Genomic DNA, 19,472 nt, shown 5'->3' with positions numbered 1-19,472 from the left:
CTGTTTATTATTTGTCATGTGATAAGGTAAACAACTTGTCATTTCTTCTGAGAAGGAGGAGCATTTTGCCTTCCTCATTCTCTCGCATACAAACAGTTACACCAATCGACAGAAAAACTCGGAGACCTGAGCAGCTCGCGCACATATTCAGAACCATGGGAAAGATCTACCAGGTCGTAGTGATGGGATTCAGAGGGGAGAAAATGGTAATAGACGTGAGCAATACGGAAGAACAAATGAACAGTATGACAGTACTGCAACTGAAAAATAAAATTTCTGAAAGACTCCCGGGGAACTCAGGTAGAGAGCTATTCATTCCACAGCGGAATCATTAATCATCAATCATTATGAGACTTTCATTAAATGTAATTCGATTATTAACTAAATGAAGTATTTCGTTTAATTGCGGGGGTAATGGTTGAGCAGTGATGAAGGAAATGATATTAGTTGTCAACTGTATTGACTAAAACATCTGACCTTTTTAGGGGACAATCTGGAGACCCTGCGACTGATCTTCACAGATAAGCAGCTGGAGGACTCATCCGTGCTCTCCTCATATGGGATCCAGAACCAGTCTGTCATTCAGCTAGTGATGAGGGTGCCTGGAGGATGGGGACATTAACGAATGGACAGAAGAGAGCATCTCTGCCTGCATTTTGACGTCTTTTTAATACTGTAGGCTTGTAATATTAATCTCACTGCCAATCCCATTGCCAAAGCACACGAAGGAACTGATGTTGATAAATGTATGGCCTCTTTTTTAAACAAAATATAAACAACATGTGGCCAGAAAGCATTTTTGTTTATTCTCTGAACCTGTACCAGAACTTCTCAACTATATTTTCTTTTTATCTGTGACTTTACTGTAGGGAAGTCTTCAACAACAACAATAAATTAATGTTCTCCAAATTCTGAACTCTTTCTGTGACTCATTCATTTGGAAAAATAACAGTTACACTATCCATATTTAAATATTTTGGTTGACTATTTATTCATTTATTTTCGTCCATGCAGAGAATTAATGCAGAAGCATAAATGTGTGTCCAAGTGTGATTAGAAACACTAGTTGGGCCGCCTGAAACCTAACTGTAATAATTCAATAAACGATTAAAACATTGCATTATCTGATCAACTCATGCATTTAAAGTTATATTCTTCAAGAATCATAGAGCCAAGCCTATATATCTTAAATTCAAGTCCAAAATGTATGTGCCAATCGAAGATTGCCCCTTTAAGGATAGAGTTTCGTTTGATGTGATTGAAAAACAATTCAACGTTGAATTATTTTCTGAGTGTGCCTTCACAAGGACAACTTTGCTAAAAAGGAACATTTAAAAAAGGCGTTCATATTTGTTCTATTGCAGCCGTGTGATACTGACAGGAATAGCCGAAATCGAAAGTGAAGTTTTAGAAGTGACAGTAGCAGCTTAGCCGGTTCATCGTCGTTGTTTTTCCTTAGAGGTGACAACTCGAAGGGACGCTTTTCGGCTACAAGAATACACGAATAAATCGGTACATTTGGAATGAATAATATTGTAATGAAACAGCAGCGAGCAGGTTTCGAAACCTCGACCTTCAAGCCCGAAGTCCGGCGCGCTATCGACTGTGCCGCAAAAGCATGCTCTAGCGGCCGAGTCGATTTCCGCGCTTATAAACCCAGGGTTGTTACAATATGTATAGTCTAGCCTAAATTCGATTTTCTTGTATTGCTCTATTGACTAAACAAACTAGAAACACTTTTGGATAACTCAACTGACAAATTGAAATACTGCATTTGATTTGATAATCCCATTGCATTCTTTCATTAGCCTATCAATGCAAGTGGAAACATTCTGGAGTTGGAAATCTTGCGTATGTGAATTCCATATAACCTAAAGCGCAATTCATGTTTATCAAATCTTACATTTACAGGTCATCAAGTGGGTGTTCTATTGCGTTTATTTGGACTGTGAAAACTACTGAAAACAATGGAGCTGAACATTTCAACAAGACACTACCGAGGCTCAAAAGAATACTTCCCACCCCAGGAACAGGTATGTGATTTACTGTATGTACAGTACAACACAATGCAGCAATATCTGTATTTGATCATTTATGCACTAATTGATAACTCTATTCCTTTTAGAACACCATGCATGGCCTGGTTAATCAAGGGGCAACGTGTTATTTGAACAGTGTTCTGCAGGTCCTCTTCATGACTAAAGAATTCAGAGAGGCTGTTGAAAGGTTTTTCATTCTTACTCTGTGTGCCAATGATACTGTATGTGAAAGTATTAGAAATAGATTGAGTCATACCAGAGACATGTATCTAACTAAATACATGTCTCATGTCTCTACTATTGAAACATTATCATTACACAGTACATTGAGATTAATACTAAACATCTCGTATACTGTATATCTTAACAAAATCAGTCTTTTTTTTTTTTTTTACAGTAATAGGCCTCACCAAGAAGAAGACACTGTTGATCTTCAGCTGAAAAAGATGTTTACAACTTTACGTGAAATTGAAACGAACACAAAGGGCATCTCATCAATACTAGGCATTGATGATGGTGAGTTGAGCTTTCGTAGATGCTAAATAATACACTTTGTTAGATGTACAGCTTGTGATGTTATGTAGTATTAAGTATTGTATTTGCAGTTATTTGTAGTAGAAGACCCTTCATTGTTCCCCCCAGTATACAAGGAATGTGATGCGGCTGAGTATTTAGAGAAGATTTTAGGCATGGTCAATCCTGAAGTGTCAAAGGTAGGCATACAGCATTACTTACCTCATCTTGGACAAAACCTGATAGCTAACCATGCAATGTTTACAAGTTATGATATGACAAGACTGACAAAAGTTTGTCTCCAGATCTTCAAAGGACAACTGAGGCACATCACTACCTGTTTAGGAAAACATGTGATGAGTGATGGATTTGGTCCATTTTGGACACTGCCCCTCTCAATAGCAGATCCCTCTGGCTCTTACAAAACCTACAGTGTGGTAGGAAAAATATATCTTAACCGAAAGCAAAAAAACATTGTTTTATGATGGCAGATATCACATGATCATGACAGGGCTAACACTTTAAATGCCATAGCCTATATTATTGTTATTCAATATTAGCATAATCGTCCAGTGGGAATGTATTATGTCGTAATTTGGCATGTGTGTAGGCTTACTCTACTATTTGTCTCAGTTTTCATGATCATGGTATTGTAGTTAATATTATAAGTTGATATAATATGACAATAAAAACAAATTCAGGCAAATATATCAGTATGTTGGAGAAAGATAACATTTTGTGTTTCTGTGCTTTCAGAAAGATGGCTTTAAGGAGTTCTTCAAGTCTTCAACTGTCAGTGGGGAAAACCAAGTGTACTGTGATGAATGTGAAAAGAAATCAGATGCAACCATTGTGAGTAGTGACATTTAGTATACCAAATTAAAGAGAATTTTATATATATATATAAAATTCTCAGTGAAATCATATCTAAGAAGCGGTAGTTCTGTGCACTATTAATATGCTTCCTGTTCTGAAGTTTAGTTTTCGCATCTTTTACTTTCAGTGTTGTACACCAGCTTCAAACAGCTGAAAATACAATATTTTTGGTTATGGAAAAGATACAGTATTTCACAGCAATTTAGATGGTACAATTATTCTCTATGCTATACGTGCTTATTTTGACACAAACTGAAATTAGGCAACCTATTAGAATTTAAGCAACCAGGAAATGGCGGAGCATTTCTGCTTAGTACAGCTTTAATTATTGTACCAAAGGTTCTTAAAAATGGAAATCAAGCTTTTCACTGTAGAAGGTATTGTATTACAATGCCTCCCACTGTCACCTATAGGAATGCAAGATGGAATATCACCCAGAAATTCTTACTCTGCTCCTCAAGCGGTTTGAATTTGACTACTACAGCATGTCATATGTCAAAATCAACTGCTACGTGGATGTGCCTCACACACTAAAGACAGAGGTAGACTACTTACAAAACCTTTATTCAACAGGTTCTGTTCTCATACAAGTCTACATTTAGGTCTTCGCAATGTAGCTATACTAAATTAAACAGATAATTATGTCGTACTGTATATCGCCTTCACTTTATTGCCCATCAGAAAAATAACATATTTAGTGATGTCTGTTTTTACATCTGTAGTTCAGTTATTGGCATGTCTTTTGATTTATCTGAACAGAAATGTGACTATGAACTCTATGCGATTGTGGACCATTTCGGAAGTCTCAGAGGTGGACACTACACTGCTAAGATCAAGTCCTTTGAAGATTATAACTGGTATGAGTTCAATGACTCATATGTCACAAAGGTATGCGAGATTATTTTATTTATTTCATTGAATACAGCCTATACCATCATTTTTCTAATATCATAAATTGTATTTGCCATTTTATTTGGGTCTGTGAGTGAATCAGTGGCAACCCGTTGTTCAGGGCTGGTGGCATTAATACGTGTCAGACGTCAGTTTACAAACAATGTAAAAACTAAAAATCGTTGAGTTGATAAAGCCGCATACAAACATGGTCTATTTTTTTCTTTCTTGAGGAAGGCAGCTCCAAAATGCAGGTGTTTCAGCCTAGCTAAGTGATTTCTGTGGTGGTGGGGCAGCCAGCGGAAAATACGGAGCGTAGGGGTTGGTAATGTTCTCTAGTTGTGCTGTGATTGGCTCAGTGTTCTGTCACTCAAGGGGACACTATGTCACTGCCAACTCTACTGGGAGAGCTAGAAAATTCAAGCCCCTTGGGTGCTGCCATAGAGTTACATTAGAACTGCCCATCCAAGAAGGCTCAAGGTCATTGGCCACTGATAAAAAGACGTCAAATCATGTTTTATCTACCGTAGCTTTGATTAGACTGATTATGTCAACATCATATTTTCAAAATCTTAGCTCGCAAGATTGACAAGCAGTCATCATTATGAATCATGTTGACATTTTACTGGCACATCCTTTTCAATCCTTGTCATTTGAAGAGAAATTGAGGATAAAACGTCATTGGACATAAACATTTCACAACAAGTCGGAAATCGCAAATTCAACAATGAATGGTTTGGCATCTCAAACCAATCCCTATTTTGCTTCCCCTGCCTGCTATTCAGTGGCGAGGGTGTGTGGTCCAAGTCTGGGTTCAAGGATTTAAAACATCTGTCTATCTCAAAACATGAGAATTGTGCATCACATATAGACAATGCTGTTAACCTGTTGGGGCTAGGGGGCAGTATTTTCACGGCCGGATAAAAAACGTACCCGATTTAAACTGGTTACTACTCTTACCCAGAAACGAGAATATGCATATAATTAGTAGATTTGGATAGAAAACACTCTAAAGTTTTCGAAAACTGTTTGAATGGTGTCTGTGAGTATAACAGAACTCATATGGCAAGCCAAAACCTGAGAAGATTCCATGCAGGAAGTGCCCTGTCTGACAATTTGTTGTCCTACTAGGGCATCTCTATCAAAAATACAGCATCTCTGCTGTAACGTGACATTTTCTAAAGCTTTCATTGGCTCTCAGAAGGCGCCAGAAAGTGGAATGAGAGCTCTGCAGAAAACAGCGAAAAACAGCAGGAGATTTTGTGAGTGGTCAGGCAGGGAACACTGATACTGGAGCGCGCGTGCACGAGAGGACTCCATGTTTGTCTTTGTCTCTTTGAACGAATACAACGTCGCCTGGTTGGAATATTATCGCTATTTTACGAGAAAAATCGCATAAAAATTGATTTTAAACAGCGTTTGACATGCTTCGAAGTACGGTAATGCTTCGAAGTACGTCCGCGCGTCACCCTTCGGATACTGACCTCAACACACGAACAATACGGAGCTATTTCAATGTAACTATGGATTATTTCGAACCAAAACAACATTTGTTGTTGAAGTAGAAGTCCTGGGAGTGCATTCTGACGAAGAACAGCAAAGGTAATCCAATTTTTCTTATAGTAAATCTGAGTTTGGTGAGGGCCAAACTTGGTGGGTGTCAAATTAGCTAGCCGTGATGGCCGGGCTATGTACTCAGAATATTGCAAAATGTGCTTTCGCCGAAAAGCTATTTTAAAATCTGACACCGCGATTGCATAAAGGAGTTCTGTATCTATAATTCTTAAAATAATTGTTATGTATTTTGTGAACGTTAATCGTGAGTAATTAAGTAAATTCACCGGAAGTTTGCGGTAGGTATGCTAGTTCTGAACATCACATGCTAATGTAAAAAGCTGGTTTTTGATATAAATATGAACTTGATTGAACAAAACATGCATGTATTGTATAACATAATGTCCTAGGAGTGTCATCTGATGAAGATCATCAAAGGTTAGTGCTGCATTTAGCTGTGGTTTTGGTTTTTGTGACATATATGCATGCTTTGAAAATGGCTGTGTGATTATTTTTGGCAGGGTACTCACCTGACTTAATCTAATGTTTTGCTTTCGCTGTAAAGCCTTTTTGAAATCGGACAGTGTGGTTAGATTAACGAGAGTCTTATCTTTAAAATGGTGTAAAATAGTCATATGTTTGAGAAATTGAAGTTATAGCATTTATAACAAACGTCCCACCTTGCCCAGGGAGGTTAAACTCGGATTGCTGGGGAAATCAAACATTGTGGCTCAGCTAGACACCGCATATAGATGAGCTATCAACCTTCACAACCAACAACAGGAGAATAGGTATGTGCTTGCCAGAATTATAGCATGCATTACATTGTGTGGCAATTGTGAGGCAGCACTGCAGGGCCTGTTTGTACAACTGTTCTGCCTTAGTGGTGCACATGTAGCCTATGGCCTGTTTTAGAGAAATGTCATCATCGAATATTGTAACAGCTTTCATTGTCTGCTTACGTGCCCCCATTGTATGAGTTTTAATTTAGCCTACTGTTGGGACTTGGTGTACAGGGAGAATACTGTAAGAACGGCCCATGTTCTGAATTATGTCGCAGTCCATTTCAAAAGTGCTGAACGAATAGGCGGCATATAGACTACATCCATCTCAGCTCGCTCATGTCTTAATTCAAATTACGGCTTGCCTCTTAATCACTTATCGTTCTATACGCCATAGTTTGTACATCTGCATTGTAAGTTACAGACCCAACAACAGTATATTATAGTATCCCCTTCTCGTAACCATGTTTGCCAGTGACAGTTTCTTCCCATTCAAATACTTTTGTTCAACAAAAAGTTTAGTAATAGACCCTTGCAATTCCAGTTGACATTGTGAGGGTTGTTTTGTTTGCGCAGTGCGCTGTCAGTGCATCTGTATATTGTCTATAAAAGTGGATCCTTGTAATTGAATTGTCCTTCCTTTTTAGACCACGTAGGCCAAATAAAATACTTAAAATGGTAGGCTAACCGCTGAGTCTGGGTCTCTCTCTCTTTCTTTTTTCCGTTGTGACTTAAAGAAGAGTAAAGTTAAGGCCTCAACATCTTGCTGAAATGACCTGAACTAACATCTATCTGAACTTCTGTCGCTGTCCATTTTGAAAGTGCTGAATGAATAGGCCTACTTCGTCGCAGCTCGTTTGCTTGCACTTGCTTATACTTACAGTTAGGTGTTGATTATAAAAGAACAAACATCATGAATTTACTGAACATAAATGTAATAAGGTTGGTGTATCTAAACTAAAGTCTAAACTCATGTCGACATTGGTTATTATTGAAGGAGAATGCGGTTCTTATCCAGTTACACAAATCCACAAGGAGTCAGTAGAAACCAGATTTACTTAAGCAAGTCAGCCATAAGCTCCCCTGTTGGGACAGCTTGATGTAGACCCTAACAGTTTGTGGTCACCGTCATAGTGCATTTTATGTCTTTTTTAGAGTTGTGCAGTGGCTTCGCTGGCACGCATCTAAACAAATTGGTTGTTTTGCCCACCAAGATTGACATCATAAAATCACCGCTGGAGTGAATCAGACAAGGGGGTTATCACTTCAAGAACAGATATGATTATAGTTCATATTTGCATATATTTGGTGGGGAATCACCACAAATACCATGCTACTCTGTCAGAATCCTATCTAAGGCCATTGGCAATGTGTTTTATTTATTTAATTTTGACGCATTGCTGCTCCTCCCTTACAGCTCCAACCAGCTCCACTGATTGAAAGGTACGATTTTTTATTCACGTGTGTTTGTGTTTCCAGTTATGTATCCAAAGTTTATCGCCAAATGTATGAACCAGAACATTAACAGGCGTTCCAATTAGTAATCAATTAGTAAGTAAGGTAACAAACTATTCTCTCTCTAGTTCTTGGAGTGCTTATCTACTGATGTACAGGAAATGTAAGTTCATTTATGAACTATTCATGAACTGTGCTCTTTTTATCAATTGCCTTGAAACTGTATCACTGATGTCTTTCATTTTCCTTCCCGCGCAAAGCACATGCTTCAGATCGTGAGAACCACGGAACCAACCAAGTTCACGGTTCAATCCGAGAGGATGAGGTTACAGAGGTTGGAGAGCATGTTCAAGTAAAGACAAGTGGAGATGATGATCACGGTGTTGATGGAAATAAAGGACAGGGACAACATGCTGCAGTCAGAAGAACGGAAAATGTAGGAAAGGCAGATACAGGAAGAGATGATGATGATTTGATAGGGAGAAGAAAGGAGGATGCTGCACACAGGAGAGAGGATGTGGATGAAACAAGACGATATGATGTGGCTTTGATAACAGAGAAACAGCAGAGTCCAGAGATATGTCAGAAATTAGGCAAACTCCGTGTGTTTTATCATGACTATATTTTGCCCATCAGGTATTCATCATTGAAAGAAGAGGATAATGTTGTGGAGAAAATAGAACAGGATGATGTAGTGAGAAGGGTAGATAAGGACAGTGAGGGTGTCGTGGTAAAGGGAGAAACGCATCTCGGTGAGACAAAGACAAGTCTGATCAAGTACGGAGAGTCTTCCAGCTCTACAAACAGGTGTGAGACCATCCCATCCCATTCTTCTCACATCCATCAAGAGTTCAATGAACTCTTGATGGAGAAGGACGAAAAGGATGCCAATTACAGCCAGGTCCTTGCTAACGTTCAGGACAACAAGCTGAGAGAGATTCTTGAGAGGCAGAAGAAGAACAAGGCTCACTGTGGTTTCAGGCGCTTCTGGGGTGTCCGTGGCAAGCACACCAAGATCATTGGTTGCAGTGGTCGCACCGTTGGTATGTCTAAGAAGAAGCAAACTATGTCCCGACTCCACATGTGTCAATAAATGCTACGGTTCACACACACACACACAAAATAACGATGCAAGAAGAATGAAAAGAGAAGTGTAGAAGAGATGGAGCTTTTGGTTAAAGACAAGAAAAGAAGAAAGAGGAACTTCAGGGAATGTCACGTCCTGACCAGTAATAGGGGTTATTTGTTATTGTAGTTTGGTCAGGACGTGGCAGGGGGTATTTGTTTTATGTGGTTTGGGGGTTATGTGTATGTAGAGGGGTGTTGTATTTATGTGTTCCGGGGTTTTTGGTGTATGTTCTTGCTTTGGTATTCTAGGATTCTAGGTTGTGTATTTCTTTGTTGGCCTGGTGTGGCTCTCAATCAGGAACAGCTGTACATCGTTGTTTCTGATTGAGAGTCATACTTAGGGAGCTTGTTTTCACCTGTCTCGTTGTGGGTAGTTGTTTTTTTTTTGCATTGCTTTTGTGTATAGCCTGCGAAACTGTTGGACTGGTGTTCTTTGTTTATTGTTCTGTCGTGTTCACTTTATAAATAAAATATGATGAGCACGCAACCCGCTGCGCCTTGGTCTAATCCCTTCGACAGCCGTTACAGGGAAGGAGAGGAGGGAATGGAAAAGAAGTGAGATGGCTAAATTTGATGTTTCTGTTTTGTCCAATTTGAAAACTGAAAGAGGAATGTATGGAATATATTCTGATTTTGGGAACAATGCTGTATTTAACCCTGTCTTATCTTTTTATATATGTTTAACAACTAACTTTAACTGAAGTCCTGTTATTAGCCTCTAATGTTCAACATCGTTCATCATTTTACTCAGATTACTTTCTTGTCCAAGTGTTTACAAAGTACTGTATATTAAAGATGCTTTGTATGTAGAAAATAACTTAGTCATCTTAATTCTTGAAATACTTCACAAGAGGTTTAGAGATAATCCTTGGTCTGACATTTTAAAACGCAAAATATTTTTCTTACATTTTAGTAGACACTTAATTTTTTTCACCAACTGTTTTGCTCCCAATTTCAATTACAAACTTGTCTCATCGCTGCAACGCCCCAACAGGCTCAGGAGAGGCGAAGGTGGAGTCATGCATCCTCTGAAATATGACCCGCCTAACCGTACTTTTTAACATCCGTCAGCTTAACATGGAGCTAGCCGCACCAATGTGTCTGAGTAAACACCGCTCAACTTAAGACCGGGGACAAGTAAAGCAACCCCGGCCAAACCCTCCCCTAACTCGGACGACGCTGGGCCAATTGTGCGCTGTCCTATGGAACTCCCGTCCACAGCCGGTTGTGTCACATGAACCCGGGTCTGTAATAACGTTTCTAGTACTGCGAAGCAGTGCCTTAGACCACTGCGCCACTCAGGAGGCCCTTTAGTAGACACTTTTATCCAGTGCAATTTGGGTTAATTGCTTGCGACCTTTCGGTAACTGGCCCAACACTAGGCTAACTGCCACCATCTTTAAATAAGCATAAAGAAACTGTACTTTTGCAGGTTGTCAAATCACAGCCTCACAGCTCAGGTTTAAAGACAGATTATTTTTAGGTATCATTAATAGTCTTCCTCGGCAGACGGGTTGCGTCCCACACAATGTTCCGTCATAAAGTAGTGCTGTTGCCTAGGTCTGTTTTTTTCGAGACTATATCATTGATAACAACTTTAGTACTGGGTGGAGTACTGCATACAGAGACCAAGGTACACTGGTACACATAGCCTCAAAACATGCTTAAACATATCGTTTTGATATCGTGGTTAATCAGACCTTGCATCCATAGCTCTATCTATGAATTTGAGAGTGGTTACATTTCTCCAGCCCCCCCGGGGACACCACTTTGTTATTGTTTCAACTGCGGATTGCCCCTTTAACCACACATGATACTGATGAGACTGATACTGTACTTGCCGGTGAAAATACAATTCATTACATCTCTAATGAGAAATAATGAATATAGAATGAAAACGTGTTCTTTAGTCGGTATGGCGATCTAGGCTACAGCAGCTGCCCGATACATCATTTTATGCTTTTGCTTTCTTGTCATCAACATTCACAGCTGGAATTTATCCAGTAACCCCAGGCAGAGATAGCAAGAGTGGATGATGTTGCCGTTCCTGGTGTTCATGATCGGGGTGCTGGTCATGCTCTTAACAAGACCTGACGTTTTTATATGGAGGGAAGAACTCTTCTTCTAAATAGACTGTTCCAAAGTTAAAATGTGTTTGCTAAAAATATTGTCTCATTTCCAAGCTTATCAAACTAACTTCAATGGTGCCTTCTACTGGAGATTCCTCAGAGAAGTTATTTTGGTCAACTGCCGGATACATAAAAAACTAACAAATAAAACCTATTTCCACAAAAACTATGACGCTAACACATTAGCATTTTAGGTGACTCAAATTGGGGTCTGATGTGCTGATAATCTGTTTGATCTTGCATTTCCGTCTTGCGCCTCCATCCACAGTTTGTTGACTACTGGGAGATTGACCGCAACTCTATAAAACTGTCTGAGAGACTGGGTGAAGGTTCATTTTTAACGGTCTATCAAGTGCATTGGAACGGTCTATCAAGGCAAGTGCATCCACCCAATTGCTTACACCTATCAAGTTGTTTCATCTACATAAGTGCCTAGGGAGGAGAGGTTATGGTTTTGTCTGGACAGGGCCTAACTATACTGGCCCAATAAGTACATGCACTTGCAATATCGTTTATTGGGACAGTGGTTAGTGTGTTTATCCTTGGTGTTGGTGGGTTGGGTTCAAGAACCACTATGGGAGTCACCCTATGCTCATGTTCTTAGCAATATAAGCTAATGCAATTATTTGGCTACAGTTACAACACACCTATCTGATTAATTAAAATGAGTTTGTCAATGACACGTTTGTTTGGTCTAGATTTTGATAGAATTCTCAGCTATATGGAATGAATAAATACTGACAATGTTTGAGGTAGTGGAAATGTGGTCATAATTCATGCTCAAGGGAAAATCCTACAGACTCCCATCTACAGCTGAAGTCGGAAGTTTACATACATACACCTTAGCTAAAAACATTTAAACTCAGTTTTTCACAATACCTGACGTTTAATCCTAGTAAAAATTGTCTTAGGTCAGGTAGGATCACCACTTTATTTTAAGAATGTGAAATGTAAGAATAATAGTAGAGAGAATTATTTATTTTAGCTTTTATTTCTTTCATCACATTCCCAGTGGGTCAGAAGTTCACATACACTCAATTAGTATTTGGTAGCATTGCCTTTAAATTGTTTAACTTGGGTCAAACGTTTCGGGTAGCCTTCCACAAGCTTCCCACAATAAGTTGGGTGAATTTTGGCCCATTCCTCCTGACAGAGCTGGTGTAACTGAGTTAGGTTTGTAGGCCTCCTAGCTCACACATGCTTTTTCAGTTCTGCCCACAAATTTTCTATGGGATTGAGGTCAGGGCTTTGTGATGGCCACTCCAATACCTTGACTTTGTTGCCCTTAAGCCATTTGCCACAACTTTGGAAGTATGCTTGGGGTCATTGTCCATTTATATGGTGGTTTTGGAGCAGTGGCTTCTTCCTTGCTGAGCGGCCTTTCAGGTTATGTCAATGTAGGACGTTTTACTGTGGATATAGATACTTTTGTACCTGTTTCCTCCAACATCTTCACAAGGTCCTTTGTTGTTGTTCTGGGATTGATTAGCACTTTTCGCACCAAAGTACGTTCATCTCTAGGAGACAGAACACGGCGGTATCCCTCATTAAAATGCAAATCAATTTATAACATTTTTGACATGCGTTTTTCTGGATTTTTTTTTATTGTTATTCGGTCTCTCACTGTTCAAATAAACCTACCATTAAAATTATAGACTGATAATTTCTTTGTCAGTGGGCAAACGTACAAAATCAGCAGGGGATCAAATACTTTTTTCCCCTCACTGTATATATTTTTAAAATCATTCATGATTTGCGTAAATTTAATATGCTATCTCTTTCTCTTCTTAAAAATATGAAATGGTATTACATTTGGTGAAGAACACATTATGACTTGTTTAGGACTTGAGACTTGATTTGGGACTTGTCAGTCTTGACTTGAGACTTGACTTGGGACTTGAGTGCTAAGACTTGAGACTTACTTGTGACTTGTAAAACAATGACTTGGTCCCACCTCTGGTGTTTATACTTGCGTACTATTGTTTCTACAGATGAACGTGGTACCTTCAGGCATTTTGAAATTGCTCCCAAGGATGAACCAGACTTGTGGAGGTCTATAATTTATGAGGTCTTGGCTGATTTCTATTGATTTTCCCATGATGTCAAGCAAAGAGGCACTGAGTTTCAAGGTAGGCCTTGAAATACATCCACAGGTACACCTCCAATTGACTCAAATGATGTCAATTAGCCTATCAGAAGCTTCTAAAGTCATGACATCATTTTCTAGAATTTTCCAAGCTGTTTAAAAGGCAGTCAACTTAGTGTATGTAAACTTCTGACCCACTGGAATTGTGATACAGTGAATTATAAGTGAAATAATCTGTCTGTAAACAATTGTTGAAAAATTACTTGTGTCATGCACAAAGTAGATGTCCTAACCGATTTGCCACAACTATAGTTTGTTAACAAGAAATTTGTGGAGTGGTTGAAAAACTAGTTTTAATGACTCCAACCTAAGTGTATGTAAACTTCCAACTTCAACTGTATCAAGGAGAAACTCAATTTAATTAGATTGGTGTGTTGTAACTGTTGCCATGTAATGACATTAATATATATTGCTAAGAACATGACAGCAGGGTGACTCGCGTGGTGGGTCTTGAACTCAGCTCACCAGCATTGATGACAAACACCCTAACCATTGTCCCAATAAGGATTTGCTAAATCTTGTGCTGATTGGGCCAGTAAAGGTATCTGGCTCAGACTGTGGCTCAGACTGGACGGACTGCCCAGTAAGAGGCACCATTGAAGTAAGTTTGATGCGCTTGGAGATGAGAAAATACTTTGATCATACACATTTAGCCATTTTGGCCATTAGATTCTACCATGATATGACATTATTTCACATTCATTCATTCATTCATTCATTCATTCATTCATTCATCCATCCAGGTGACAGGATACAGGGGGTTAGTTGCATGTCCTGACAAGAGGTTGTGTTATTACCCTGACATTGGTCTCTCCATCGACAACCAGGACCCCCACTCTCCAGCTGCCTCGACTAAAGGCACAGTGACTACTGAGAAGTGAGTTTTTCTTAATATGAACTTAAATTACTGTCAATACCTTATTTCCACATTGTTAATGGATAAGTATTTTAGAAGTCTACCATAAGTGTGAAATACACACTTTAGCCAGCTTCCTGTTAGTTAGTACTACATTCCATACATACAGTACATGCCATTTGTTTGGAACCCTGACCTGAAATGGCTAAACACCCAAACAGATCTGGTACCAGGCTAGTCTACCATTGGGTCAAATAGTAAACACTCTTTCTCCATCAGAGAGCAATCACAGTTCTATACCCAATTGGTAAATGTGATGGATAAAGAGGTCTACATACCAGGTCTCTCTTGTAAAAGAGGTCTTCTGACCTCAATGGGATTTTTACTGGATAAATAAAAGTTAAATAAAACATTTTTAAAATATTGATATATAATGCTGCTCCATTGTGCATGAATTGCTAAATCCCTATTAGCATTACTCTTCCTCAGTAATTCCGTTACATCAGAACTCAACCCCTGACCCGAGCCTGAACTTACTGACCCCTACAGTACTGGGGGTCAGTACCGACCCCACTGTGGCTGCAGTCCTGGGGGTCACATCTGCTGTCTGTCTCCTGGCTTCCCTGACGGTCGCCTACAGGAGGTACTGTTTCTCCAGAGTCAGGGTGCATGCTGCCCCCGAGGCTCCCAGTGTCCTGCAGTTTTGACTTTACCTTCTATAATGGTATTTGAATGTTTGGTTTGTTAAAATGTAATACGCAATTTTTATAGTTTACTTCGCTACTTGAGTCATATCTCTCCGCTCTCTTCCTCTCCATGCCACTTTCCACATAGCCATGTTCTTCACTCAAGGAGCGCATTTGTTGTTCCTTCAGTATGAGACTCTTGCGTTCAGTCTCTGCATGATCAATGCAGCACATGCAACAATGTTGATGACAATGATGCTGTTTTCACTTTGCTTCTTAATATAAATCCACTAGTGTTCTATAATTACACTATTAGTTTGTGTTTCTTACATCACAAACAGCTAGTTCGTCTTAGTAAGTTGGGCCTGAATGTTGTTATCCGCTAATGCTAATTGGTAGCTAGCTAATAAATGTACCGAGTCAGAGCAAACATAACTAGCTATACAGCCTGATAATACCAGTGATGAAAAAATTAAATTAAAAAGTTATAAATACCAGACCTACATCTGCATGTTATTTTATCAGTATTGTGGGAGCTAAACTCATGACTATGATTACATTTCCATTATTAGCAGCATCTAGGCTGTCCACTTTGAAGAGCTGAGACAGAATGGCTATATAAGGAATGGAACATATAGGACCAGGGCCTGCTACCATTATAACCTACACAGCTGTCAGATGTGGGCGTTAACAAGCAAGAACTGAGATGGTAAGATAATGGTGGCGAAAGGTTAAGGGAAGCTATTTTCATATAGAGGGAGGGGACTCTATACGTTATGCAAAGACAGAATACTATAAAGGCAGGACTCTATAATATGAGAATTTAGTCTTTTCCATGGAAGGGCTCAGCTCTGTTACATTTGTAATAAAGTCTAAAGTGATTTCACAAGTTCCGGTACCTGTGCAAATATTTGACTCAAGATATTCCACAACAGTATCTTCAAAATAAAAGAGGAATTCGCAAAGCAAGAATGTTAGCTACATGAAGTAGCTAAGAGAAAACATGAAATGTAGACAAAGATTATAGAGTCCCCTAGGCAGTGGTGTAAAGTGCTTAGTTAAAATACGTTAAAGTACTACTTCAGTCGTATCTGTACTTTACGATTTATATTTTTTTGAGTGTTGGAGTGTTCCCCTGGCTATCCGTAAATTAAAAAAACAAGAACATTTTGCCGTCTGGTTTGCTTAATATAAGGAATTTGAAATGATTTATACTTCCACTTTTGATACTTAAGTATATTTAAAACCAAATACTTTTAGACTTTTACTAAAGTAGTATTTTACTGGGTGACTTTCACTTGAGTCATTTTCTATTAAGGTATCTTTACTTTTATTCAAGTATGACAATTGGGTACTTTTTCCACCACTGCCCATAGGAAACATTTGTCAACACTTTGGTTCCTACCCCGTCACAATAACTCCTCCCTGGTATTTTCATTTGTTGTCATGTCAAACACTGTATTCAAAGTGCCAACTATTATATTCTAACTATAGAATTTGAATAATCATTCTATTTCCATGATTCCAACAGTTCACCCAAGTGTTTAGCAAAATTTTTATAACTGGTCTTGTCATGCTCCAATAGTATGCCACAGGTGGGACAGGCACATATAGACGGGCAGTCGATGACCCCCTGTACCTGCGATAAGGTGACGGTTGGACATTTCCGCAGCAGCTGCAGCTTCTGGTTTGAACAGCCAGTGTTGCCACAGGGGTCAAAGCCCAGCCCTGGACTTTTCCACTGCCTATGACATTGTCAGCATAACTGGTAGGTCTGGCCTTTGTCTTCAAAATATTCCTGCAATGGACTCGTAAACTGGATGTGTCTGTTCTTAGTAACAGTGACTTGCAGCCTGGGCACTTTAAGATGGAGCTGGTGGGGGCGGGGAAAGGAACTACATTTGCAACCTTGTAAGCAGTGCTTTAAAAAAAATGTAATATTGTCAACGCATGTCAGTGACAGCTGCATGCAGTCCAGTTAAAGGGTACTCACAGGTTTAGTTTCACAGTACTTGGGGGAAGCCAAGGTTGCAATGATCTCCTCAAAACACTGTATTTCCTTGGCAGTCAGAGCAGCCAGCCTACGCACTTCCTGATAAGACCACACCACACCTCTGATTGCCCTTGAGTGCAGGACAAATTAACTTGTACTGCCGCTGGAAATACACAATAATGCTTGTGAAGATTTCAGTGGTGAGAAATGCAAAGTTGACCAATCACCGAAGGGGTGTAGACTTCTTTGTTGTCATTCAATGAGAGACGAATCGTTTTCATGAACACATTTTTTTATTGAGAAATACATCTGAATTAGATGTAAAATTGTGCGACTAAGATCTCCTCAGCAAAAACTTCAAAATTAATGACAGATTTCTTGAGTCATCTTTGATTAATTCTGACCATTTTGAGGCTACAGTGTGTCTCAAAATGGACAAACAGCACTATTGCTGCTTTTTTCTCGTTTTTCAAGTGAAGGTCTTTTAAGGCAGGGTTTCCCAAACTCGGTCCTGGCCCCCCCCGGGTGCACCCTTACAAAAAAGATTGCAGTTAGAGTGCAATATAACTGCAGTAAGCTAGAAATACTGCGTCCAAAATAACAGAATTTGGGAAACCATGTTCAAATGGAGTATGCGAGCACACTATTTCGGTTTGCCTAGCCAATTTCGGCTAGCCGCCAGCCGAACGGAAGAAGCATGCTGATGCTTTACAGGTTCCTTACAGATACATAGACATTAACAAAGACAAACTTCAGTACCTCACAGGCACTCTTACTGACTGATTATCATTGATGTGAGCAAAACAGAAAAAGAGATGATCATTATTGACAGTGCTGCAGCTGAAACTCAATTACTGAGAAAGTACCCCAGAGCTCAGGTAGGCAGTTAAAACTACCACACAAAAACACTCTGAGAATTGACTGTTGGCCAATTTAATGTTTACACACTGAACAAAGAAACTACAATTGTATTGAGTATAATTTGATGAGAGGGAAATAAATGTGAAGTCAATTAAAATGAACTAATGCTGATATGTGAAGTTATCCTATGATGTGTTCTACCCTCCTCACCTTTTTATTTAGGGAACAGTAGGAGTACCATACAGACATGCAGCTGGAATACTCATGCCTGTTCTCCTTGTATGGGATCCAGAAGGAAGATTGGAAATGTCTATTCTCCTCTTCTTGTAACAGCTGTCGTGGTGAATGGATGACCAAAACGCAGACGGGATGTGAATGCTCATCTTTCTATTTAATTCGAATAAAATGAACACAAGAAACAATAGACCGACATGCACAGTTAGCAGGCTAACATAAAGCAGTGCTAAAACAACAACCCACAAACCCCAGGTGGAAAAACACACTCCTAATATATGACTCCCAATCAGGAACAACGATATCCAGCTGTTCCTGATCAGGAGTCACAAGACTAACACAGAAACAGAACAACTAGAAACTACATACAACACACAACTTCTGCCACGTCCTGACCAAATACTAAACAACTGCTCCCTCTGCTGGTCAGGACGTGACACTTCTATCGTTTTATTTTTCATGATTTTTTTAATCGACGATTCGCTACATGCTCTATAATCTCCCTTAGACATTTTATATGACCTAAAAGTTGTGCTTCATTAAACAAATATATGTGTGTATATGTGTGTGAGAGAGGGGATCATAGAATCAGGAATTTGAATACTAATTTAAAAGGATCTGTTTGGATACACATTATTAATAACAACTATCAATATTTGTTTTATTTTTTTCAATTGCCCGTATACAATACGCCACATCTGTCCACATATGCGTATTACTGTAGATTTCAAGCGAGGTAAGGTGAATCTAAATCGAAACTGAAATTTTGAAAAACAAATATGTCGCACTTCTCTTTCTCGAAGCTGAAAAATCGGTGAAATCGGTAAGTTGTTGGTAGGCTACGTTTTTTTGAGTGTTATTACAGTGCTAAAATGTACATGAAACTAACAGAGTAATCAAGTCAAGTAATCATACCGGAATATCGGTGTTGTAAGACGCCTGCTGTCCGTTTCCAGGCTTTATTTCAGCACTGCTGAAGCTACTAGTAAGTTATTCATGTATGCGTACATATTGTTGTGGCGAATCTTCAAATATTTGGAATTTGAATCCATATGCGAGGTCTACAATTAGATTTTATTACAGACGACATTTTCCATATCGCTGTCCATAAATGAGTGTTGCTGCAGAAGTAACCTCAAAACGAAACAGATGTACAAAAATGAATCTATGGTGCATCTTTACGGGGTGATGGGCTGGGTTATCGAAATAGGTCTGAACAATTATTGTAAATAAAATTAAAACTCCAAGTAAGTAGCCTAGTAAATAAAATAAAATCAAATGTATTTGGTCACATAAACATGGTTAGCAGATGTTAATGCGAGTGTAGCA

The 19,472-nt window shown here is 39.1% G+C and overlaps 1 protein-coding gene and 1 long non-coding RNA gene across 2 annotated transcripts; both read left to right on the top strand.

Moving 5' to 3' along the window:
• Positions 1–39: 39 nt before the first annotated feature.
• LOC106594285 (uncharacterized) lies at positions 40–916 on the top strand. The gene is made up of 2 exons (XR_001326082.2): positions 40–300; positions 486–916. It is a non-coding gene; the product is annotated as an uncharacterized lncRNA (long non-coding RNA).
• Positions 917–1,268: 352 nt separating this feature from the next.
• Positions 1,269–10,055, top strand: LOC106596943 (ubiquitin carboxyl-terminal hydrolase 26). Its single transcript, XM_045721752.1, has 12 exons — positions 1,269–1,512; positions 1,912–2,033; positions 2,126–2,226; positions 2,437–2,555; positions 2,682–2,752; positions 2,858–2,989; positions 3,309–3,404; positions 3,842–3,970; positions 4,188–4,316; positions 8,073–8,098; positions 8,239–8,273; positions 8,371–10,055. Exons 2-12 carry the CDS (start codon positions 1,968–1,970, stop codon positions 9,201–9,203), a joined length of 1,737 nt encoding a protein of 578 aa, XP_045577708.1. The 5' UTR covers positions 1,269–1,512; positions 1,912–1,967; the 3' UTR covers positions 9,204–10,055.
• Positions 10,056–19,472: the final 9,417 nt, after the last annotated feature.

Source organism: Salmo salar, chromosome ssa07, assembly GCF_905237065.1.
Source record: "Salmo salar chromosome ssa07, Ssal_v3.1, whole genome shotgun sequence".
NCBI lineage: Eukaryota > Metazoa > Chordata > Actinopteri > Salmoniformes > Salmonidae > Salmo > Salmo salar.
Note: the sequence above shows the minus strand (reverse complement) of the source record. Positions and strands in the feature narration are given on the sequence as shown.